This window comes from Ursus arctos, unplaced genomic scaffold, assembly GCF_023065955.2.
Source record: "Ursus arctos isolate Adak ecotype North America unplaced genomic scaffold, UrsArc2.0 scaffold_14, whole genome shotgun sequence".
Taxonomy (NCBI): domain Eukaryota; kingdom Metazoa; phylum Chordata; class Mammalia; order Carnivora; family Ursidae; genus Ursus; species Ursus arctos.
Window position 1 is genome coordinate 8,449,679 of NW_026622808.1, and position 26,573 is coordinate 8,476,251.

Sequence of the window (26,573 nt, forward strand, 5' to 3'; positions counted from 1 at the left end):
AGGAACTGATATTGGTACTGAGATTTAAGGGGAAGAGCATTTCAAACAGATGGAACAGCATATGCAAAGGCCCTGATGTGGAGAGGAACACCGCAAGGTTGAGGAATGTGCGAGAAGGCCAACGTCCCCAGAGCGCAGAGAACTTTGGAAGATGAGAAGGGAGAGCAGGCCGCGGGAGGGCAGGAGCCGTGTAGGGGTGGCCATCGACCGCCTCTGTGCAGTGCCCTGAGCATCCGTCACGTGAGTGCTATCCATTGTGCAGAATTGCCCAGTTTCTTACTTCATCGGTGCTGTCATCTTGTCTTTTAACTCACTTAGACTCAGGGAGACAGGTCTATAAGTGCACGTATGTGCTTTCCGCACTGTTCCACAGTAGTGAGCACGTCTAAACTGAGAGTGCTCAGCCACTTTTGGGGAGGAGACATGCGCACACTGGCAGCAACATTTATTCAGTTATCAAACCTGGTTCTTTATATTGTGAAAACCAACAGTAGCGCCTAAAAACCAAATCCTCCCCCCACCCCCCCCTTTTTTTTTTAACTGCGCTTGCTGGCTGGGGGAGACAGACATTAAACAGTTACTCCCCCACATCAGGGTATTTTCTCTCATCGTGGTAAGAGCTGCCAGGGGAGGAGGCCAGCTGTCGTGGCAGAGCTGACTCGGAGTTCCACGGCCAGATGGTGGCTGAGGTCTCGGGGATGGGCCGAAGTTGGCCAGTGAAGGGGTAGCGGGCAGTTGCTGCCTCCAGGGAGTGGCCAGACGTCCTATGTGAGGTCTTGGAGGCTGGAGAGAACCTTGCAAGTTTGAGAAATCCAAAGAAGGCTTTCGTGGCCGGGGGAAGAGTGAGTCAGGAGGCGAGCGGACCGAGATGAGGCTGTGCAGGGCTCTGGAGCTGGAGCTGGGAAGGCTTCACAGTATGAACACCTAGTAAGCCCTGAAAATTACAGAGGTTTTATATTTTCCTGGGAAGGACTCTGGTTTGTTTTAGCCACAATCAACAGTCCTAGTCAGGAACAGTTATGTTAACAGTAATTTTGAACAGGACTGTGGCTCCGGGCTCATTTATACTGTTTCTTCTTTTCAAATATACAAAAGCCTATACATCCTCCTTCAAATAGCACTTCGACGCACCACAAATACTGTGTTTGGTGCCTTTTTTTTTTTTTTTTTACCCCTGAGTCCATTACATTTTATAAATTGCCATTGGTTTTTCTTTTTTAACTCCTTGTTTCTTAATTTCCAAACCTGTGTGTTTTTAAGCCATCTTTTTATTGTTGATTTTCTCATTGAGTTGCCTAGAGGCCAGAGAATAATAATAATAATACTTGTTCGGATGTCCTCTGGGGCGTGGGAGCGGTCACAAGTAGTCACTGCTCCACGTGGGCCCGGGAAGGTGCATCTTCCAGGCCGTGGAGACAGGGCTTTGGAGACGCTTTCGAGAGCAGCCTCCCCAATGCTCTTGTCCGCATCCTTTTTTTTTTTTTTCAAGATTTTATTTATTTATGTGACAGAGAGACAGCCAGCGAGAGAGGGAACACAAGCAGGGGGAGTGGGAGAGGAAAAAGCAGGCTCCCAGCAGAGGAGCCTGATGTGGGGCTCGATCTCAGAACGCTGGGATCACGCCCTCAGCCGAAGGCAGACACTTAACGACTGCGCCACCCAGGCGCCCCATCTTGTCCGCATCCTGACGTGACCTCCCACCTGTCCGCTTCCTCTGCCAGCTTCTGCAGGAGGCATGTGAAATCTGCTTCCGTGTTTGTGACTTTAGCAGTTTTTCCATGTGATTGGGGTTTTTTTTTTTTTTTTTTCTACCTTTCAAGGAAAGGCTTTTAGGCACATATGTGCACAGGGTTATTTTATTTCATTTTGGTGGCTGTATCTTTTTGTCACTAGGGAAAGATCTGCCTTTATGGCTAATGGGTTTGCCCTTCTGGGATCAGTATCACTCCCTAGGCTTTCATTTGGTTAGTGTTTGCCTAATATAGCGATTCTCACACTTTGTGGTCTGAGGACCGCTGTGAATTCTGCAAAATTGTTGAGAGCTCCTGAGAGCTTTGGTTTACATGGGTTATCTCTATCAATACTAACTGCATTTGAAACAAAAAGCAGGCATTTTATTTTATTTATTTTTTGTGAAAAGCAGGCATTTTAAAAACATTTATGAGTTCTTTTAAGAAACAATAACACACCATTACGTGTTAACAAAAATAACTTGATTTTTATGAACAGTAACCCCAAACATCAGCTTCAACGAGGAAATGCTTATGATATTTTTTTATCTTTCAGTGTTTGTCCGTTGTAGGTCATTGGTGGGCATAGTTAATTGAGATCCCGGGCTGATGCAATAGCCACCATTTCAAACATAGGGAGATACTGTGTCAGAGATAAGAGAGCTCTCCCGGGACTTGTTCCTGCGATGAAATGCTCTGGCCCAGAAGTGACTGGTCAGCCTCTTTCACAGCTCATTGTTCAGAACTAATCATGTTCCCCTACCCAGCCGTCCGGAGGCATAATCCTACCAATATGTCTAGTTGGGTGATGGAGGGGACAGAAAGTACTGGTTGAATGGCACATAGGGGTATCATGGGAGCAGTATTTGGCAGTTAAGAGCCAAACTGCCTCTGATCCTTAACTAGCTGCGTGACCTTGGGCAAGTAAGTTACTTCTTCTCGCCTAAGCTTCTTATCTATAAAATGGGGGTTTTAGTGCCTATTTCAAAGTGTTAGAATAGCGCCTCACACATTGTAACTGCTATAAAAGTGTTTTCTGTTATTAACTGTGTTTGCTCACGGTACAGACTTCCAGGTCAAAATGGTAGGCTGAGCTGATGGGGGAGCCATCCCATCCCATCCCACTTCCTCTTCCAAATACGTGGAAATGTAAGATGAAACATTTTTTAAAATTGTTTGTAATTCTTAGCTGACCTCGAAAGCGAGAAAGGGAGTCCTCCAGGTGTCAGAAAGGAAGGCACTTACCTCTCTCGGTGAGTTGACCTGAAGACTCGTGGCCCTCAGAGAGAGCCAAACCAGATGTGTCCCTTGGGGATTTGTGCATAAACACCCATGTGGAGATGGGAGTTGAGGCTGTGGGCCCTGTGCCCTGTGAGGGGCTGCAAGTGGGTCCTCCGTGTAAAGGCAGGAGCTGGGAAATGACACTTTTATGGGAAAGCTAATGTCCCCTACCCCCACCAAGAACGAGATGCTCAGTTAGGCCACCCACCTCAGGCCACAGCCACCCTTATATTTTTAACATGCATACCTAAGTTTACATTTTTCTAAGAAAGTCTAAAGCAAATAAATATCTCAGAATAAATCAACTTTAGAATGCTTAAACTTTCCTTCAAACTCCTCATCTTTCATGCTGTTTTCAACGGAAGCCCCCCCCCCACTTTTTTCCCTACAGTCCGTATTTTATTCAGATTTACCAGCATAGTTTACCGATTTCTGTTATAATTCTTGTACTCATGCTGTTACTCCAGCTCTTCTGGTTGATTTTTTTTTTTTTTTGAGAATTATACTTTTAAAACACCAATACAGTTTAAATGCTCGCAGTAGTTTTTTTTCCACAGAAGTATGTTTTGCTTGTTTGTTTGTTTTTAGAGAGAGAGAGAGAGAGGAAGGGCAGGGGCAGAGGGAGAGAGAAAGAATCTCTAGTCGGCTCCATGTCCAGTGTGGAGCCCCCTGGGGGGCTCAGTCTCATGACCCTGAGATCATGACCTGAGCCGAAACCAAGAATCAGACGCTTAACTGACTGAGCCACTCAGGTGCCCCCAAAAGTATGCTTTTAAAGTTGAAAATCTATTAAACCTTTGAGTAGTACTAGTTAGAACATAAAATTTCTCCTTTTGCTCTTCATGTTATATCTGTTTTCTCTGCGTGAGTTTTGGTTTATTCATCTCAGTCTTTGCCTTTTGTGCTGTTTTGGGCTGAACTACGTCCCCTCAGAATTCATGCGTGGAAGTCCTCACGCCCAGAACCTGGGAATGCGAACGTGTTTGGAACTCGTGTCTTTAAAGAGATGATTCAGCTGAAATGGAGTCATTAGGAGGGACCCTCATCCACTATGATTGATGTCCTTATATGAAGAGATGAGGACACAAACACACACGGAGGGAAGACCATGTGAGGACGCAGGGAGAAGGGGGCCATGTGCAAGGCACAGAGAGAGGCCCTCGGAAGAAACCGGCCCTGCCCACACCTTGATCTCATAGCTCTAACGCCTGCACAATTGTGAGAATTGTTGTTTAAAACGCCCATTCTTGGTACTTCGTGTGGCCACCCTAGCGGACCAATACCGTGGCATGAAATTCTTTATTGACTTCATATTTATGAATCAGAGACCTTTATCCGTGAGTATGGGTAGCTAACATAGGCTTTCTTCATATTCAGGTGTGTTTATTTACCTGAAAGTCTTTCTCGAATAGGAGGATTGGCCGTGTACTGTGTTTCAGTGGGCAGGGTATACCAGTAGGCAGATGTGGTTAGGTAGAAATTCAGGACCCTTCCCTGTAACGCTCATCTCAGAATTAACTAAGGTAAGGAGAACTGTAACCTTCAGGGGACATCTTTTATATATTTCATTTCTTTTCCCCTCTCTGTCTATTCTAGAGGCTCTTCTTTGACTTCTTCACTAGCCTGGCCACCAACACCATGGGCACTCGCCAGGCAACCCTTCCCCTCTAGAGAGAGCTGTTCTGGGGGCTCCAGCTGGGACCCTAATACTGCAGCCTTTAGTCTACACAGGACAGGCCCAAGAGCCAACTGGCTCAGCTTTTCTGTAGACAATTCTCCACTCACATGCCCTGATTCCCGCCTGACAGCCACTTCTTTGTAGGCCATTTTTTGGCTCCCAATAGCCATTGACTCACTCCAAGCTTGGAGGTTCTCCAGAGTTCTATCAGGAAGAAAGAGCTCCTATCTGTAGTTCTGATGATGTATTTCAGGTTCCAGTTTTGGTTGACTTGTCAATACAGTCCCAACTATCTTCTTTTTAGAAGAAAGCCTTTACAATGACTTATTCACTGATAGCGCTCTATGTTTTCAGTGCAACCATGGATTTATTCTTCCAAAAAATATTTTTACTGGCATTGCATTGTGCTTTGGGGAAGAAAGGGGGCAGCATGTATGTTTACTCTACTGTCCTGAGCTCAGAGTCTCTTTTATAGTTTTTTATGAGGTCACAATATCTCTAGAAATTGTTTTGCTGAAACAGCTAGTGTTCTGGAAGCTTCAATTAAACACGTTTTTAATAAGGTCTGTGAAAGTTGTTTTCTAGGGCTTCTGTGATTTGAGTGATACCTTCAAGTTATCACTGATGTGTTTATAGATACATTTTCGTAAAGCTACGACGACTACATATATCGAAGAAGGTGATTATTTCCCATTCACTTATGGTATTAAACACTGGTAAATGTAAAATCAGTTCTTTATCAGAGCATTCATTACAAAGAAAAAAAAAGAGGATTAGGGCGCCTGGGTGGCTTAGTTGGTTAAGCATCCAACTCTTGATTTCGGGTCAGGTCATGATCTCAGGGTGGTGAGATTTAGCCCCGTGTCCTCCTCTGCACTGAGCACGGAGTCTGCTGGAGATTCTCTCTCTCCCTCTCCCTCTGCCACTTCCTCCCCCTCCCTCTCTAAAAGAAAAAAATCATTACTCATCTCCAGGGAAGGACTAGTTTATAGTAATGGGGTCTGGTGGAGGGGGAGAGAGAGAGAGAGAGAGAGAGAGAGAGAGAGAGAGAATGACTTATCGAGAGCAAGTGTGTTGTTCCAGCTGTAACTGTCTGACACCAGCTGGGTGTCCAATAATTTCATTCAGTGTTGACACTATTTACCTGGAGATAATGTCACACTCCACAGGCTTAAGGGCTCAGTCCCACGACAGCCCTCGCCTTAGATCTCAGCCTCAAGTCCTGAGTGTCCTCAAGTACTTCTGCCCCACTGGCTGCAAACACAGGGTTCCCACGACACCCCTTTGGGATTCAGTAGTTTGCTGGCCCCATTCACAAAACTCAGGAAATGCTATACACACGATCACAGTTTTGTTTTATAAAGGATACAACTCAGGAAAGCCAAATGGAGGAGGTACGGAGGGCAAGGTCTTGGGGTGGAGGTGCCCACAGAGCTTCCATGTGCCTTCTCCAGGCACATCACCCTCCTGGCACATCACTGTGTTCCCCGACCCAGAAGCTTCCAGGCCTCATCGTTGGAGAGTTTTTATTGAGGCTTCGTTACAGAGGTATGGTTGATGAAATCTTTGGTCACATAAGGAACCCAGATTCTTTGAACTTACTGACTCTGCAAAAAAAGGATACCAGAGGCTCCCATGCATGGTGTTTATCAACCAGCTTTAACTCTGATGATGACCTGAGTCGGACCGACTTCGGGCCCCAAGCACTTACATGCCCATCTGGTCTAGGGCCTCCTTTATCCCTTTCTTCTCGGCCCACATCTTGGTCTCCACTCTGGCGATGAAGCTAGTCTGGAAGGCCATCTAATGAGAGAGAGGCAAGGATTTTCCAAAGGAAGAATCTGTGGAAACAGATGTCAAGGAAAAGGGCATTTATCCTCCAGCCGTAGGATCGCCGGCGTAGGTGATTCATCAGGCTTCCTCCCTCCCCGGGCTTCACCACAGTTCCTATTTGACTTCCAAGAGGGAGGCTGTGAGGCCAACCGTAGCAGCTGAGCTGGAGGATGGATGAGAGAAAAGCAAGCCAAAACGAGAGACCAAAGAGAATCTCAGAAGAAAGGCCAAAGCAATCACAGATGGAAAGAGGTCACACTGGAAACTCTCCCGTCCTCCCACATGGGCCCAATGATAATACTGTTCCTCCTCCTTGGTGGCTTGGCAGGAAGGGGAAACCTGGAGCTCTCCTTGGAGGCTATGGTGGGGGTCCCCAGGACCACTCCAGAACCAGCGGTTTGCTGGAAGGACTCAGCATATATGTGCCTACTCACTAATGTTTGTTTGTAACCCTCAAATCAGTAGTCACATTGCTTTTGCAATTATTCACAGACATGTGTGAAGAGGTGAAGACTTGGAGTCATCCATTGCACACCTTCTCGGCCAAGGGCAAACGAGGCTATGCTCTGCCTTTTTATTTTTGCTCTTCCACAGAGATGAGCAGAGGATGGAGAACCCAGCTCTGGGGCCAAGTGGACGGGGTTGGAACCCCAAGTCTGAGCTGCATTCGGTGGGAGGGGCATCAGGCAAGTCATTTAACTCTTCTGAACTTCGTTTTTGTTTTGATTTGTTTTGTTTTTGAAAAATAAAATAGAATCTACCAGGATGAGTTTTTTTTAGGATTTAAGATATAATCTTTGTGAGATTAGACATACATACATACACACACACACACACACACACACACACACACACACACAGAGGTTTCCCTCCCTATCCAAAAGTAGAGCATTCCCGTGAAATCTTTCATAAGCCAAGATGGCATAAAGCAAAGAAGCAATTATTAATTTACATGGAAAAAATTTTGAGCATTCCCACACCCAAAAAATAACCTCTCTCAGGCTTTTCTGATACCTTAAGACACATCTTGCTAACAGATGCACAGAATAAATCAAGATAAAGCCCAGATGGTCACCGACACAGGTCAGAAGCATGGCAGCTTGATGCTGAGATGCTGAGTGTAGTAACTGGGGGAGGAACATGGCGGTGTCCCTCGCGATACTTGGGATGTGTGCTCCTTCTCTAATAGCTCACTGCAAAACAAATGCTGAGTGTTATTTTTGCTTTTTTGGTAAAAGGGGGAAATCTTCTTTCGATTTCTTTTGGTTAGCAAAAACAGGTCCTAATGCAGTAGGCCTTTTGTAAAGGTGGAATGGCATACTGCGAACTTTGGGAAAGTGGGGGATGTTTGTATAATGTACACACCCACACATTTCCTTTAGGAACAGTGCTTCAGTATTTGCTAATTCAGCGTTCTTGATGACTTTATAAGACTACCACGAGTAACAAGAATTGAGTCTGGTTATGCTCACGGTTATGATTTATTACAGTGAAAAAATACAAAACAAGGGAGAGCAGGCGTGAGCTTCTAATGGGCCCCGTGCAGTGAAGTCACCCACCTTGAATAGCCCAACAATGAGTTGTGACAGCACCTGTGAAGTGTTGCCAACCAGAAAGCTCATTAGAAACTCAGGGCCCAGGGTATTTTGAGGGTGTTGGTCACAAAGGCCCTCTCTGCCTGGCATGGTCCCCACTTTCAGCCTCCCAGAAGGAAAGCAGGTGTTCCGCATAAACTGTATTATTTATATAGTTTAGGAACGGTGATGACCACTCTTATCAGTTAATGGTGGGAACCCTCTGAAAATCCAACTTCCCGAACGCTAGCCAAGAGCCAATTTTGTAAGTAGGCCTTCCTGAGAAAAGCACTTAGGCCTGCTGTGCCTACTCTTTTTTTTTTTTTTTTTTTTTGCAGAGAGCCCTACATCAAGTACGATTTATTTATCACAGTATTGGGTCTGTCTGTGATCGGAGGGTTTGTGTAAGAGTGAGAGAAGTGGGCGTGTGTTCTTGAGAAGGCAGGGGCAGAGAAAGAAGGTGCAGGCTACTGAAGACAAACGTGAGCCCTTCACAGTGTCTTCTGGAATAGTGGGGGCTCAGTTCCATCCCTGGCGGCCTTCCGCTGAGTCCGGCATCTCTTCAGGAGCGTCAGAGAATGTGCTGTCCTCAGTGGAAGTTGTTGAGCCTCTGGGGTGGGGAAAGGGATGGAAGAACTTTGTTAACAAAACCCAAAGCCAGCAGGAAGGAAGTGGTCTGATTAGAACCAAGTGCCCAGGCAGGGAAAGACAGCGTAAGAGAGGAACGGAAGGGCTGAGCAGCAGTTTGAATTGACTTAGAATCCATAAAGGAGCTTGAGCAGGAAAGTGGTGCGGTCTTGACCGTTTATTTTGGGGAGAGACATGATGTTCCCTTTCCATCTGGGCGGTCCTGCCAGGAGAGGGAAATCTTGGAGAAAACATTTCAAGTGCACTGATAAAGACCTTTAATTGTATTTCTATTATTACTAAAATTGTTATTACCGTTTTAAGCGGTAGTGTAGGAACTGGATTGATACCAAAGATAAAATCGTTCTGTCAGCCAGTTTGGTTAGTGTGAAATCCATAACCACAGGTTAGTTGTATTAAAGAATTAACAGCTAATTGTTTAGAGTATGTTTATAACCATCCTTTGAATATACTGAGTAGATGTACCTACTGAGTGTATGTACCTACGAATAAGGGAACTTAAGGAGATCCCGGTGTATGGCTGCACCCCTTGGGGTCATTTGGGTAAGATAATTTGAGGCTCTGTATATAGAAGTGACCCTTTGCGGGTTGGGGGGTGCCTGGGTGGCTCCGTTGGTTGAGCGTCCCACTCTTGCTTTTGGCTTAGGTCACGCTCTCAGGGTTGTGCGATCAAGCCCTGCTTCGGACTCCACGCTGAGCGTGGAGTCTGCTTGAGATTCTCTCTCTCCATCTCCCTCTGCCCCTCCTCCTGCTCACAATCTCCATCTAAAAAAAAGGAAAAAGAAGTGACCCTTAGGGTTCACTCCTAACTCATGTTGGATTTGTGTTACTTCACGCATTCCAAGCTTGGCCAGTCTCTAGGCATGGAAGTATGGTGAGTACTCACGATTTTCAGTCAAAGAGCCTAAGAGCAGCCATTTTTGTTTCACTTTGTTTTCGAAATAATACTTTCTCTCGTACTTGTTTTTCCCAGAAATGGGTAGAGGATCTAGAAAGAAGTCGGTTGTTGGCGTTCTATGGGAGATGTGTTTCTGGTGGGCTCATGAGGGATCGGGCTGGAAGTAGTGGTTTGGGGTGTAAATTAGTGAGTTTTTCATCTTCTGTGTACTTGTGTACATGGAACCTGACACTGCTCTAGTCAGGCCTCAGTTTCCCGTGTGAAGGAAGAGGGAAAGATGTGGAGTGCGTGCATGTGTGTGTGTCTGAGAGACCGAGAAAGGAGAGGCGGACAGGTGGGGGCTTACGCTTGGATTTGGAGTGGAGTATGTCTGATAGTCTAGGAGTGCACCGTACATCAAAGTACTGGGTCCCATACTACTCTCCTTGCTCCAGGGCGTTTGTGGCCTGACCGGGTAACTCCAAGCTTGCCTCCCTAAGAGTTCTGTTGTGCTCCTTCATCTGATTGGAATAATGCAAAAGACCAACCCAGGCCGACTGCCTCGTCTTTTTCTAGGCTGACTCCTGAAGCTCTGTGGAGTGTGGGTCGCAGAGAGGATCACGAGTGCCAAGAGAAGTAGGAAAACTCTGTTTCAGCCTCCTTGCTTAACTTGTGCTGCTTAGCCTTGAAAATCAAACGTCCTTTTCTTATCCAGAAAGGCATCGAGTCACACGTTGGATTCTCTTGGGAGAAGACTCAGGAGGGTGTTTAATTTTTTTGAAGCTTTATTTATTGATGTTTTGCTCTTTCTGCCATTTCTTTCTAGTTACAGTTTGTGTGCAATGCAAAATCAATTCTATAGCACGAGAAGTTACCGTGAATCAAAGCATAAATACCTAAATACAATATACAATCCAAAATGGACACACAGCACTCCAGCAGGAAGCAAAATGGCACGTACATTCATACACACAGGAGCTTGAGATCTGCTGGATGTGCTTGTTCCGGTGCCATCTTTTTTCTAAAGACAGGAAAAATTGATTTTGGTTATCAAGACTGCTGTAGCCATAGTAGATACCAGAACATCTGTGCACCGGTGTGTGACCATGCGAACAAAAGACCTTAGAGTGTCTGTTTTCAAAAGGCTTTCTGTACATCGAAGCAGCTGTCAGAAGATTGGCTTTCCAGAGCCAAGCCCAGATTCGGCTCAGGACCAGGTCCTAACTGTCTAAAAATATTGACTGAGAACAGAAAGTGTTCCAAATGTGGCTATTCTGATTCACAGTTAAAAAAAAAAAAAAAAGTATTTACAGAAATAGTATAAAAGTTTTTCCGAATTTAACGTAAGTAAGCTTCCGGTCAGTCTTTACTTCCCAAATACTTGATTTACGGCTTTGGCTCCACGTATTTTGCCTTTTCAGTTTCAAGACTTGTCAATTTTACCTTCAAAACAGATCAGTTTTTTTTATTGTAAAAAGTATTCAACGTACGCAGAGATAAAAAGCACTTTGAAATTAGTTGAGGTCGGCATACTTCTAACTCTTTGCAATCAGTTTCACTAAATATATCTGGCACTGTCATTGAATTGGAATAGATGATAAGTATATAAGCAAAATTTACCCATTAGGCTTCCATCGGAGGAATCCAATCCATCATTGCCCTGGCACATGTCAATTACCCTGCAAAAAAATCAAAGGCAATGTCAAATCCAAAGCCTCAGTGGAAAGCGTACAGTTCCAAAGAAACAGAGCTGAACAACGTAGAACTTTATCCAGAGTACAGAGGCATTAAACAGTGCATTGAATTTACAGTAGCACGGGGAAGTTCCTTCTAATGTACATATAAATAGAATCATGGAAGATTTTTGTATTACCTAACTGCTTTATGGCCTTAAAGATTTAATGAACCAAATGAAAACTGAATCTGTTGACATCCCATCCTTCAGATCTAGGGAAGATATAAAATCTACTCTCATGTTCAAGGTAGAATTTTACATGTCCACATTTCTTAGCTACCTTTAAAGAAATCATCTCTTAACTCATCTTGGATGTTGTCTCTTCATCTTGTACATGAAACACCAGTAGATTCAATAGACATTCATCATCTAGTCACACGCTTCACATGGTCTTCAATCAAATTTGGGATCCTCAACATTTTCTGAGTCAATAAAATATGGGTAGAATTAGCAGCTTCAATAAAAACCTGTTTTTGCCTTGTCACACTGGATGTCTAGACGCTATTTGGATTGGGTCTAGAAGATGGGGCAGCGTAGATGTTTCTTGAGCGGAGTCTCTTAACAGTAGCAATATAGAAGGGAGAACAAGTCGCAAAGAGTGGCTGTTGACTGCGGAATACCGCCAGTTACCGCGGTGGTGGCATTCATTGGATTTGGGGCAGTTGAGGTATTCTGGGGGGAGTTACTTGAAAGTATTACAGCAGTTGTTTGATTTGACTAAATCTGAATGGAGAGGAGCAGCACTGGAAGCAGCAGCCAGCCCAGTCAGAACCTGGCCACCATCTCTCTGCCCACTCCGCCCCCGTTGGTGTTGGGGTGCAGTGCATCTTGCTGGATTCAGGATGAGCCGAGAACCATTGACTTGGGGCGGGCTTGGGCAAGGTTCTCAGGAGGGAGTTTAGTGCGTAAGATGTTTATTAAGGAGCACCTATGTGACAGACTAACTCCGTGTGGTAGGATGGGCAGAGGGAGAAGCTGAGCTTGAAGAAAACCTCAGCCAATACTGTGGGAAGCTTTGCAGCCCAAATTGCCTGTCAGTGGCCATCTTGAATTCACAGGGCAGAGCCTTTATTCCCCTACCTCAAGCAGTCACTGAATATAAAATGGCCTGGGAAGAGTGTGTCCTTGGACAACATAGCTCTGTGCCCTTGAGACAATCCGTAAGGAGGCTGGATGGCTGAAAGCCATCTGCTCACAGCACTCCACATAACTGGGCAAAAAGTCCTTCCTTGAAGGAAGAACTGGGTAGTACATCTCCTTGGGGTCTACCACACATTGGATCAGTTGTAAGCATTTGAAATTTGTTGGGTCTCTAGAGTCAGAAGTCGACAGGTCACATGGGATGTGTGTTAGCTAGAATACAAGCCTCTGGAAATGATTGACCCATATCCAGCATTTTCAAAAGGTGTTTATAAATCATTGAAATTGAACCAGAATATTCCACCCGATTTCTAACCATAGCTTTGTTGGTAGTTAGGGTGAAAATATGGAACAGTGTCTTTTCACCTTTGCCTTTTATAGTTAAATGTGTATTATTATGGGAGTTTTCTATTTTAGGGCCTTCTATGTTTCAAAACTTATCCCGTGAAAGCTTGTTCCAAAACAATTGGACCCTGTCAGCAGACATGAAGGGTTCTTTTCAAGAACCTGGGAAATAAGAATAAACCCAGACCTGACAGAAATGATTATTTGCTTTATCTTATATGCGCCAGCATCCTACCCATGGTATCTCCAGTGTCACCTCCCCTTTACTGTACAGAGGAAAACCAGTCAGACTCTACAGTTCTGTTTTAAAAATGTCACACCTCATTGGTAATTCTTACAATTAACGAATTGATCAAGGGAAGGACTAAATGGGCAGACTTGTATTTGGAGACTGGTGAACTTCCCCGCAAGAAACCACTGACAGAGCCCAACTCTCCCAGTTCAGTTGGAAATGAGATGGTTTTCCTTGGGCATTAGCTTTTCTGTTCTCTTTGCCTTTTAATATAGCACAGAGCTGACTCCTGTCCACAGCGTCTTCCTGCATCTAATGTCCACTCAAGAGCCATTCTGAGTTAACATTTGTGAAAGTGGCAAGGGGCGGTCACTACTCTGTTGGATAAGGACCCTTGACGAGATGGGAATGACTGGGAGGGTCAGGGCAGGTGGCCCCTGGAGTCTCTTACTGGACGCTTCCTGCCCCTCAAGTGGCTCTGTATAGTGGGGGGAGTGCCATCACTCCCCCCCCTTCTCAGGGGGGTGAGGGTCGTGCATTTCAGACAAGCAGGAGCATATGGAAATCATGGGTTGGGACACCTCCTCTTCTTCCACTTTTCCTCTCCCTCTTCCCAAGTGAGCCCTTCTCCAGAAAGCTCCCGCCCTGTGATGAACAGAGCACACCACCTACTTCTCAAGGAGAAGAGAAAGGTCCTTCTTGCCCATTTCCTCCAGTTATGGTGTTGTCAGCGTGGGAGGGAGTGGATGGGTGTCCACTCTGCTAACCCTGGAGGTGGGGGAACCTCTCTCCCTCTACATCACTGGGAAATCTAGACGGGCAGGCGCCATGTTTCACCCTAGAGCACCTGCAGCACGGCCTCAGTGATGAAGCCCAAGACTCCAGTGAATGACTTAACTCCCCTGTGCGGCTCAGTATCTCATTTTTCAAGTGGGACAATAAAGTGTCCACCTCACCGGGGTTTGGTGAGGATGAAATGAGAGAAAACGTGTAAAGGGCACCCCGCCTCTCGTATGGTAAGCACTCAACAACTGTTGTGATTGTCGTCACGATGCCTTGCGCTTTGTAGGTGGTGGTTGTGGAGCTGAGATCCCATGGGTTCTCGTGAAGCCACTGGGCCCCCCGCCGCTGTCCCTGTCGGTCTGAGGGAGGTGGGTCTGAGGGAGGTGGGTCGCGGGCATTTTGGACACAGGTCTGTGTCACTTTGTCATTGGAAACCAGTTGGAAGTTTAATATCACTCTTCCTTTTACGATGAAACTGGCTAGGAATCCGTAATATACTTCTTGAGTTTTTCTTGTTTTTTTTTTTAAAGATTTTATTTATTCCTTTGAGAGAGAGAGAGCACAAGCAGGGGGGAGAGGCAGATAGAGAAACAGACTCCCTGCTGAGCGAGGAGCCTGATGTGGGACTCGATCCCAGGTCCCAGGACCCTGAGATCATGACCTGAGCTGAAGGCAGACACTTAACTGACTGAGCCACCCAGTTACCCTCATGTTATACAGATTTTGAAGAGCTAGCAAACATCTCTCTAGTGCTGCTTTCTTTCTTTTGACAGAGAGAGAGACAGCCAGTGAGAGAGGGAACACAAGCAGGGGGAGTGGGAGAGGAAGAAGCAGGCTCCTAGCAGAGGAGCCTGATGCGGGCCTCTATCCCAGAACGCTGGGATCACGCCCTGAGCTGAAGGCAGACGCTTAACGACTGAGCCACCCAGGCGCCCCTTTAGTGCTTATTTCTGCCTTCTGTTGTTGACCTGTCAAAATGCTAGTCTTTCTCGGCAGCCAAAACACCAAAATGTTTTTCATCTTGGAAATGCTCCTTAATTTCTCTCTCGCAGTGATTAGTGAATTTAGTCTACTCCTTGGAAGATAGGTGCCCCCCCCCATGGATCTTCCGAGGCCATCCTGCGTACCTTCCACCTGTTCATGTTCATCTGATTTTCCCAGTTGTTTTTATTTTGTTTTGCTTTATTTTGGGTGGGTTTTTGTTGTTGTTGTTGTTTGTGCTTTTTTTGTTTTTGTTTTTACCTTTTTCTTTGACCATCAGGGCACAGGAAAGGGGAAGAATACTGAGCAGTACGGTGGTCAAGAACAAAGGCTTTGGAGTTGGAACCGACACCTCCCCCCACCCCCTCCCCCGGCCCCTCCTCTAGCTGTGTGACCAAGGGCAATTTACTTAATCTTTCCAAGCTTTGTTCCCCACATGTAGACTGGGGATGATAACACCTATCTTATGGGCCGCGAGGGTTACACCAAACAGGATCACTCAGACGCGGCGCTTAGCACAGCGACTGCCCCACGTAAGGCCTGCAAGTCCTCAGTCCGTGGCAGCTCCGGGTGCTGCGGCGCTCAGATCCCATGGAGGGGCCGTTCCGTGTTTCATACCCTGTGATGACAGGCGCGCTGCTTGAAGAAATGTTTGAACTCGCCCTCCGGAAAGTTCAGTTTCTCCAGGTGATCCCGCACACCTGTGATACGGCTGATCTCAGGGTATAAATTTCTCCAGCGCACAAAATTCCCTTTTCACCACGCACAGTTCATTTCTGGTATTAGTCACTGAACTGGGCGCTTTCTGGTTTTGATTGGCCAGTCAGGGTTCACCGAGGCAGATTCTTTCCCGGGATGGCTCCATATGTTCAGGAAAGGGAGTGTTTGTGAGCTGCGCGGGGCTCTAGACCCACGGCCGGGAGACCGCATCGTGTTGCCGTTTGCGGCTACTCCCGGCGGACGGCTGGGCAGAATGATTGATACTTTCGCATCTTTGTTCTTTCTGTTTAGTTATAACACTAGAGCTGTTTAAATCACTCTGAAAATAACACGCCTGACATTTCTCCGGTTTGGAGGGGGAAAAAAAAAACAACAAAAAACCCGAAGCAATAATCCTCTGCCTGTTACCGAGGAAGTGCTTTTGGTGAGAAAGGAGAGAAAATTGGATGACTTAGGGGAGAAGAATTCTGAATAGTTGCATGGCGGAGCATACATTAAACCCGAAAAAAGCTCAGAGGCATGGCCGACCGTGTGTATTTAAGAGGCTGAGATTGGCATCAGAGGGCACTTGGGTCCCCAGGTCTGGCCACTGCACTTGCTTTGAACGTTTATTATGTGCCCACTTCTGACATTCTTCACTTAAGACACGCACTTGACATTTTTCAGCGCTTGGAGTCCTCCAGGAATTTCGGTGTTGTGCTTACTTAACAAGTACTGGAGACGAGAGATCATGGTTTGATTTCATGTTTAAATCACTTTTCTTTCCTTCTCGTGCTCCTTTGTGTAAATCCAGAAAGTTGTTTCGCTGTCACTCACCCAGGCAACTCCGTGTAAGGCGCGCACCTGACTTGGAGCCTCGATGAAGGGCTATACCGAGCAGTCGGCTTGTAATAGCGGCGTAAACACTTGCCTTGTGTCGCGGCTGTGTTCCTGAAATAATTGCACATCAGCATTGAGAGATCGTAATTGCAGGCCATAATCTAAATCCCTCAGCACACCTTTTATTTATAGGAATGCCTCAGAAAATCTTTTTTCTAAAGCAACTGTTCTTTTTGATAATCGCCCCTTGCAGCTGCTGCTTTTTAAGAATCAGACTTAAGAAAGGTACACGGCCTAGGTGGTCACTGTCGCAAATAGAATATTTCAGTCCTATGATAAATAAAATGTCTCACTTTGAACTGGAGAGTTCAGATTATTTTTCTTTGGAGGAAAGAATTTAAGTCTGTGAATGAAGTCGATCCCAGCGAAACCTTTTATTATGAGTAGTTCTAAGGTAGGGACACAAACATCATTGTTGCTGTGACGACTTGGGGTGCAGACTTTGTTCCGGGAACTGTCCCTCCTGGTTTCCATCAACTATTGTATTTAATCCTCACAGAAACCCTGTGAGTGGCAATGCTATTCCCATTTCTACAGATGAGCAAACCGCCAGGCAGAATCCTTGCCCAAGATCGCACCTCGGTCAAGTGTCAGGGCCCACTCAGGCTCCGTACCATTAGACCAAGTAGGCATGCCGATGTGTTCTGGGATGAGGATTCTTCTGCGTTACTTCTCAGTGAGTCCTTCTTCCCCTCCGTAGAAGACCGGGGGGCTCTTGCTTCCCTATCTCTAGGGCCCACGTTGAATGGGTGTTTCTTCCTTGGACTTTGTAGAGCCGTGGCGTACACTTTGGGTCCCCGTGTGCTGGTGCCGGGGGAGGATGGCCAGCTCCTCAGCTGGGACGTTTCTCTAGCTGGTTCTCTGCCTCACTTCCTCAGCCCCGGTGGAGAGGAATCCAGCAGGTGGTGTCTCCAACAATCCTTCCGTGTTCCAGCTCACTTTAGTAAAAGGAACGTTGTTCCAGAATGTTTGTTAGTTAGGGCTGCACTGCATATTTTATCGTCTGATGGGCTTTTTCCTGATCAGAATCCTCAAAAGGGAAGAGAATCAGGGGTGAGGTTTTGTTCTCTGTTCAGTCACGAATCGTCTCTGCTGTTGTTTGCATAAGACTGTTAACCAGCTACTAGGTTAGTTGTCTTTATTATGAGATCGAGCTGGGGGTTCCTTGCTGCTTTCGCTGTGGGCTTTGCGCTTCGTTGTAGAATTGCCCCGTGCGTGGGCTCCGTCTGTCTGTGACTGAGTGAGACGTAGCCGTGCCTCCCTCCAGGAGAACCAGCCACTGTGGGGTGTGTTCCTCCCGATGCCCTCGCCCACTTTCCACAGGTACCGGCTGTCTGCAAAGTCACACTGTCTGCTCGCATTTGGGGCTGGATACCTGCACTTATGGCAAGCCCGCTGCTACTGGGAAGGCAAGGCCACTCGCTCCTGAAGGAATCATGTCTCCATAATTTCCTAAGGGGGATGCGCCAAAATCAAGGGTGATGGGAGGGGGAGGGGTGTGCCTGGGAAAAAAGTCCCAGGTGACTCTGATACGCACCCCCTGGTGCACTCACCCCCGCCCCCGCAATGAAAATCACCGCTCTTCTGCTTTGCCCGTGCCCCCAGGGTGGGATTGTGTGGAGCAGCTCATATTTTGGATTGGCGGGGAAGCGAACAGCATTTTTTCAGGAGCTGTGTACATGGTGGGAAATATACAGTTCCACTTTTAAGTAACTCATGTTAGTTGGAAAACATATTTGTAAAAAAGTAGATATAATATGCTGAGATCAGAGCCGTCCTCGCGGTAGGAATGCCGTAGAAAGCTACAAAGCAGTTTTATCAGAGGCACGCAGGGACATTTTTCTTGCTTGGGCTGCTGTGTGACTCACATAAATACAGAGAAAAAACTGGTGGTCGCTGGTGGGGAGGAGGTGGGGGCGGGGGAAGGGGAGGTCCAGGCTTCCAGTGATGGAACAGATCAGCCACGGGGATGAAAGGCACAGCATGAGGAATAGAGGTACTGGTGTGATAACGCCGTGTGGTGACAGGTGGTAGCCACACGCATGGCGAGCATCGTGGTGTGTAGACTTGTGGAATCACCATGTCGGACGCCCGAAACTCATGTATCATTGTCAGCTACTCTCCAGACAAAGCCAGTTGACGCTAACGTGGTAAGTTGTGTGGTGGTCATTATTACTTTGACCTCCACAACAGCCTTACGAGGTCGGTACCATGAGTGCCCCTGCGTGACAGCCGGGAACGTGAGACTGAGGCGGCTGAAGTCCCAGTCCCACACAGCTACTGAGCGTCAGAAGTAGGATTCGAACCCAGATCTGTCTCGCGACAAAGTCCGTTCTTGTAACCACGCTGCGTATTTCCGGCCTCCCCGCGTGATACACAGGAGTTATTGTGAACCTCGTAGCTCCTTTCAGGGGGTGTTTGTGATACCAATATGCCTGTGCCCTTGTCCACCCTGCACCCCCAAGAAGGAGTGCGAGTGAGAACATGCAGGAGTTAGCAGGGAATGTTCAGGTGTGACCGTACAGGGAGGAAACAGTTGCAGTCCAAAAACACTAAATTAGTCGTCCCCAAACGTGAAGGCTCTCAAGGCCTTTAAACCACTGTGTATGCCTGAAGCCCCCTCATCTCCTTCCTAAGCTCCCAAAGATGCAGAACGCTCCAGCGGCAGAGTGTGGAGGACACGGCGGTGCTTCTGTGCTCTTTACGAAGCCACTGCCTGTCAGCTCCAAGCAGGCTCGGCACCCTGCGGGCCTCATTTCCACCGTGCCTCTGCCTTCTGGGGAGCTACGCCGGCAGGGAGTGCGGGAGGCACGTGGCGAGGCCGGAGGATGTAAAGGGCCTCGCACCTTCCAGCTTGCCTCCCGCCTGCTCGAGTCACTCCAGCAAAGCCTCTCACCCTGGCGGCAGCAGCAGTGCGTTCCTGAGGCAGCGGCTGGACTCCGTCTGCAGGTCCTGCCTCTCCGCCACCCCCACCAGACAGCAGCAGCAGCTGAGCAAGACCTCTTCCTCAGAATGTTGACTTGCATCCCCACAGAGCCCACCTCCAGGCTTCTAATGGGTTTTTGTTTTTTTTAAGATTTTATTTTTAGGGGCTCCTGGGTGGCTCAGTCGGTTAAGCATCTGCCTTCAGCTCAGGTCGTGATCTCAGGGCCCTGGGATCGAGCCCCATGTAGGGAGTCTGCTCATCAGGGAGTCTGCTTTTCTTTCCCTCTCTCTCTCTGTGTCTCTCAAATAAATAAATAAATCTTTAAAAAGAAAAAAAAGATTCTAGTTTTGAGTAATCTCCACACCCAACGTGGGGCTCGAACTCACAACCTCGAGACCGAGTCACGTGCTCTGCAGACCGAGCCAGCCAGGTGCTCCTCCAGGCTTCGAATGTCAATAATTCTTATTCCTTTTCTTACCTGTGCTGCTTCCGCGATAATACCTTAGAGTTGTGTGTCCAGCCTTTCCGTTAAGCTAGTTAACGACTTTGTATCTGGTTAATGATCCTCTGTATTAAATTCTCCCTGTTAAAATTACCGGTGTGATGGATGTCTCCTGATGAGACCCTGACTGATAATGCCCATAAAATGCAGCCTTCTGGTGCTCTGCTCCACCTTCCTTTCAACACGCATGGCGTGCGCATCTGGGGGAGCGGTCCTGTGGGCATCTTCTCAGACGTGCTCGTCCGGCATAGGGGGTGCTGGCTTCCGGACAGCCTCGGAGGAGTGTGAGCATGACGGCAGACTCGAAGGTGGGGCCTCTCACCTTTTTCGAGCAAACCATCGGATGGGCTTCTCAGAGGCATGACCACTGTTGACCACACCGTCCTCGTGTCCGGAGGCCTTTTTTTGGTAGCAAACAATGGATTTCAAACCAACTTTTCCATCCTTCCTAAATAGCCAGCATGTCTGTTTATATCTCTACGTAAGATAGTTTATACAGAAGCATCTGCAACCAGAGAAAATAGTAAAATTCAAACCGAGCCTCAGTTTTCTTGCTAAAACGAGGGCAGTACCCACCTTGCAGGGTTGACGTGAGATTAAGGGGGATGACATATAAAAACATCAGTAAGGTACCGGACCTTTAGTTCTAAGTATTCTGTAGCTAGTGATTATCTTCCCTTCTGGGCATTTGCTACATTATAGTGAATTCGGTGGCTGACTCTCTGAGAGCCAGCCCCAAATTATTAGTCTATGCCAATCACAGTGAACCCAATCTCCTGGTCAAAAATCAGATTGATAATCGGCAGGTGACCCATCCCAGACAAAGGAGAATGTGTTCTAGGGCCCCCGGCAAAGGTTTTCTTTCTCTTCTAAGAAAGAGATGCAAGGAAGAGATGGCTGCCCCTTTTCCTTTTCTAGAAGGTACATCTGGACACGACACTTAGAACTACTCTCAGTACTGTTTTATGTCTGTGAGAGGCGTCAGCCTGGGGACAAAGCCCTCACCGAGGCTGGAGGACCAGAGCTCCTGGTTGGCCCAGTAGTGGCCCCAGAGATCCCATGCCCTAGTTCCTGGCACCTGCAGCCAGGCCTTGGCACGTGTAATTACGGGTGTGGGCCTTGAGATGGGGGAGATTATTTTGGATTATCTGTATGGGCCTGGTGTAAATCAGAAAGGTCCATAAAAGTGGAAGAGGGAGTGAGGGAGAGTCAGTGTCAGAGTGAAGCAAAATGAGAGCCTCGAGCAGTCTTTGCTGGCTTCGAAGATGGACGGGGCCATGCGCCAGGGAGTGCTGGCACCTTCTGGAAGCTGGCAAAGACGAGGAAGCAGATTGCCCCCTGGAGCCTCCAGAAAGCACCACTGCCCTGCCAACACAGTGATTTTAGCCTGTGAGACCCTCGGCCGACTTTGACCTCCAGACTGTCAGAGAGACAGTTCGTGTGGTTTTAAGACACTGACCTGTGGTAATTTGTCACAGCAGCTGTAAGAAGCTAATAGAAAGGTGAGAAGAACCTAGGAACTTGATGATTTTGCTGGACATCAGCATCGGCCGACCCTGCAGCGCCCCCCAAAGTCTCAGCCCGTGAGACAAGCCTTTTCTGTCCTCTAACCCAGCCTGAGTTGGATTTTCTGCTACTCGCAGCCCAAGCTGTCCTAATCGATAGCTCCAGGCTTTGCAGAATACCGTGTGTAAATAAGATAGACTCCACGCAAGCGTTCGTTGAACTGTGACAGAATGTTGCGAAAACCCCCAGAATCCACATCTAAGGAAGCAGGGCTGTTTTCTGGCTCCTACTAAGTGTAATAACTTAGAACTTTTTTTTTTTATTCATAAAAGACACAAAAGATGTTTGGAAGGACGGACACGTTGTTTGACTGCTGAGGTGGCCTGGAACTTTAGCAGGTGCGCTTGGAAATTGCCAGATTCATTTCCTATCGTGACCTGCAGGCATCCACGTTCTCTGCTCCGAAATAACATTTCAGCAGACCCTGTGGACATGCCAAGAAGTGATTATTTGTACAAATCCAGATGATTTCCTAATTTAGGATAGCTCAAGCGGAGGAAGAAATGGAGGGAGACACAGGCTCTTTTTCCATCCGCACGGAGTGGGAACAGCCCCAGCCCTGGCTTTGACCAAATGTTGCTGACAGCTATGAAAGCAGTTATCACCGGACAGCTGCTCGGTGGCCCCCGTGAACTCAGCCGGAGGCTCAGCCCAGGTTGAGAGCAGAGAGGCCAAAGGTCAAATGTTATTTCGGTTGCTTTCCAAGCCTCCTCTCCACCACTTCTGGGTTTTGAATTAGTTTTTGTAATTCCTGCTCCAAAGACCATCCTGAGCCCTGCAAGCGTCCTCTGCACTTCCCAGATATACTTGCTCTGTCTTGCTGCCTCCTCCCCCTCGCCAGCACCCCTTCACCGTGGGAAAACAGCGCTTCTCCAACATGGCTTCCGGCCCTGCCTGTCCAGCGGGGGCCTCCTCTAAAGGTTGTTGCATATTTAATATACTTAACGGCCTTGGTCATGATGGCCTCTCCCAGGATCTGGATCCTTGCGAACCACAGTTGTATTGTCGGGGTAGTGAGGGGCGGTGCTAGGGGTAGTAAACCGTACCCCAAAATCGCAGACTGCCACAGAGGATTCATTGGTACGAGTTTTTCATGCGAGCGATGGTCAGAACCCTAATTAGACTCATTGGTTGCAGATTTCCGCTTACCGTTGTAAGTTATAAAGTGTTGTAAATACGTTTGAGAGTCTTGAATGGAAGACTGTGGGTGTGTAGTCAGCCCACTGTGTGAATAATGTAACATTCCGTCTCCAAGGCATTGGACCACGTTCCTGGCGTGTCTGTATTCTTGTCCATGTTTTGGGTTCCACCTCTACCTTTCCCTTCCTGACACCACAGGAAAAATCTTATTTTTCATTCAACTGCTGTTGTAATTACTCGCGGCGTTGTAATGTTTTCGTTTGTGCTTATTTGTTCACACCCAACCTGCCAAAATATTTTCCTTGCTGTGCATTCCGTGGCGGTCCCCCGTGCCTTTACTATTACTTATCTACTCTTGTAAAAGCACATCCCTCCATAGAAGATAATTCCTGTATTTCCAAAGAGAAGGCCCCACCCTCGCCAAATTTCTTGCCTGTCTTGGAATGTATATGCTTTTAGGGCTATAACTGAGATAATCACTTATCTACCTATGATCTCTGATTTGCCATTTAATTATATGTATTTAAGATGACTTTGAAAAATGTTTAGAAATACTGCCTTTTCTGTAGCCTTTTCCACTTTCATTTTACAACATAATTTTATGCAGACTCCACCTTTGCATCTTCGACGTCAGTGTTTTTGTCACCCACACGGTGTCAGAGCAGCATCCCATAGCCTACCCTTCCCTCCTCTTCAGATACAGCCCGCATCTCCCGTCGCCCCCCTCACGGGGGCTGGAGGGCCTTAGAGCAGGAGACTCATGGCACCTTTACTTATTAATTCAACAGACCTATATCCAACAGCCACTCGTTGCAGCGTGTGCCAAGTTCTGGGTACAAAGATAAATTGGAACTTGTCCTCCTGGCCTTCTTCCCTCCCCTTGAAGGAATTGACCCTCTGGTGGCAAAGGCAGCACTGTGAGCGGAGAATTAACAATATTTTATAAGAAAAATGAATAACAGGAGTCACAAAGTGTTGTTGGAAGGTTCTGCGTAGTGTCTGGGTTCCCGCCTAACAGCCCTGAGAATCTATATTCTTCCCGATCTGTACGACCATTGAGCACAGTCCCTGTTAATAACAATAGTGTTTTCTCCGTGGAGTAAACATGTTTTCACTAGAGCTATGGCAACTAAGCTGATTTATACTTCTCTTTCTCGGTTTTCCTGGAGCTTTACAGTGGGTTAGATGAACCTACAGCGTGAACCGGTGTCAGTGAGTTTCGGGGCCTAGGAAATTCACCTTTCGGATCCCTACACCAATCGTCAGCCAGGTTGGGCCCTAGAAATGAGAAGGGCCCGAAAGAAGACTGAGGTCCAGCCCATCCCATTGGGACACTCAGAAGCATGATAGCTGAGTAACTAAGAACAGTGTTGAGAAACAGAAACACTTTGGATTTATATTTCACTTCTAGGTGAGCACAGTTTTTTTTTTGGTTTTTTTTTTTCCGTACTTGGCATCTAAATTACTTACGAGATTGAAGAGAATTGTTTTTCCCTCTTCCCCCACCTTGGTCCATCAGTGTTCCTCCCACAAGCATGCCTGTGTTTGAGAGCAGGGAAAATAGGGCTCATTGTTTCAGGCAAAGACTCCACGGAGAAGTTTTCAGGTGTTGGGAGTGTCTGGCACGAGAATCAACGAAGAGACTTAGACTAAAACATCAAAGATGGTACTAGATTATGTTACAGTTACTACCAGATTATGTTACAGGTTACTAGTAACCAGAATCTGAGTCCCGACCAGCCCAGTCGTAATGAAGATGAAATTGCATGGGGCCATATCTTCTGTTATCTCTTTATATGATTACTCATTGTTTCTCCCCAGTAGAACAGTTCATGCACCTAATATTGAGAAATCGCTGTAAGTGCTTCTGCATTTTATTTTATTTCACTTTATTTTTTAATTTTTTTAGAGGGGGGGAGGGGCAGAGGGAAAAGGAGAGAGAGGATTTTTAAGATTTTATTTATTTATTCCAGAGAGAGAGAGGGCAGGGGGAGGAGCAGAGGGAGAAGGACAAGCAGACTCCATGCGGAGCACAGAGCCTGACACAGGGCTCAGTCTCACGACCCCGAGATCATGACCTGAGCCAAAGTCAAGAGTTAGACACTTAGCCCACTGAGCCACCCAGGCGCCCCTAGTGCTTTACATTTTAAACATAAATGGTCAAGATAATTTAATTGGATTAAGAAAAAAAAGCATGTATCAGATAACACCTTGAATTAAACTAAATAAGAAAAAAAAAAGCAAACTGTCCAGTGTAGATTTCCTAAGCAGTGAGACTTTGGTACAGAATCCAGGGACTGCAGGTGAATGTGTGTATGAGTGTAGGTGTGTGTATCTGTGTGTATGTGTGTGTGTGTATCTGTGTGTGTGTGTATTTACCTTACTGATTTGTTTCTTCTGAGATATTCAAAAGTCAGTGATCATTTGGGGAAAAACCCGATGCCTTGGGTTATCTTCCCATTCTTTCTTAAATATTCATTTTTTGTTGAAAGGAAAACTTGAGACAGGTGTATTTATAAGATTAGAAAGATAATTTGGACATATGTATTGCAAGAGCTAAATTACAACTCTTGGAATAGAGATTCTAGTTACTTTTAGCTGACACAGGGTATGTGATATTTTAAGTCCTGTAAGTCATTAGAAACCATGAACTCTAACAGAGGCCACATCTATGTCAGAGGCACCATTTACTTGGGAAAATTATGAAAACCATTGTACCCAAAGGGAATTCATGCTTACTTTGGAAGACTACATTAAACACGGGAATGATGCTTTGTGTTAAGTTCTTGAACTGGGACTGTCCGTCTCCGTAGATCTCACACACTCATGCACACACTCGGCGAGAGAGCGTGAGAGGAAAAGGTGTGACAGCATTGACATGTGTGGCCCTGTTCCTCTTCCACAAGGAGATGGGTTTAAGCACAATGAGCTGGGACTACCCTTTGAGTCAAACGTTCAGACGTTAATGGGATTATGGTGAGGAATAACTCGAAGATAAATGCTGGAAGGGAGAGAGAGTATATAAACAAAGGAGAGAATCGTGAGGTGGAGCTCAGGACAGAGGTTTTGAGGGATCAAGTTTGTGCAGGCACCCTTGCTTTAAGACAGAGCGAGGAAGTGATAGGAGGCAGGCTGTCTGATTCACTTTGGGTTCCCCGGCTGCACACCGGGCCTGGTACATAGTCTGTGTTTGCACACGCTGGTTCTCATGTCGGAAGTGGGAGAAGGTTCCTCTCCTGCGGGAAGGCCACAAACAGGCCTTGTTTCAGGACCCCAGTTGGCCTTCCTTAGTTGGTAGTTAGGGGCAGATCGTGCACAACACGCTGAGAAGAGCCCCCAAGAAATAAAAGCACTTCTGCTCAAGAAAGATGCTGATGGGAAGCCAGTTCGTTGGCCCTACTGGCCAAGCCCTTGTGCTAGTCTTCGCCAGAGCGTCAGGATGATCCAGATTTTCTAAAAGACAAAATAAATCATCCATTTATGTGATGCTAGCGAAAAGCGCACCTGTGAGCCTTGGTAACAGAGGAGAATTTGAAGGCATGGCTATCGTCAACGCATTATTGTCCTTTGTTACCTTGTCTGTAGGGGTGCTGGGTTTTTTGAGATCCGACTTACCTATAGTAAATTTTGTCCTTTTCTCGGGAACAGTTCTATGCGTTTTAATAAACATGTGCAAGCGGATATCGATATGGAACAGGTCCATCGCCCCCAGAAACTTCCCGTAAGCCCCTTTGTGGCCGATTCGACCTCCAGTGCCTCCTCCATCCCCCCTCCCTGCCCCCTCCCCAGCATCACCCATTTGTTTTCTCTCCTTACAGCTTTGCCTTTTCCAAAATGGAATATAAATGGGATCAGGCGCCGTGTGGCTTTTGTATCTGGTTACTTTCGCCAAAGCGTAAGCGCGTCTGAGCTTCATCCAGATTGGTGCCCGGATCCGGAATTTGTTCCTTTTTCTTGCTGGAGACTGTCCCACTGTATCACTGTACCGCGGTTTGTTGACTCT

The 26,573-nt window shown here is 46.8% G+C and overlaps 1 protein-coding gene across 6 annotated transcripts in view; it reads left to right on the top strand.

Moving 5' to 3' along the window:
- STX8 (syntaxin 8) overlaps positions 1-26,573 on the top strand; it is a 249,021-nt gene that overhangs the window by 65,962 nt on the left and 156,486 nt on the right. Inside the window, exon 7 of one of the 6 annotated variants that reach the window (XM_057311321.1) lies at positions 7,117-10,856. The exons of the other annotated variants lie outside the window; for them this stretch is intronic. Within the exon in view, the coding sequence (XP_057167304.1) occupies positions 7,117-7,271 (155 nt within the window). The 3' untranslated portion in view covers positions 7,272-10,856. Of the gene's footprint in view, positions 1-7,116; positions 10,857-26,573 lie in introns of those variants that run through there. 6 annotated transcript variants of the gene reach the window in all.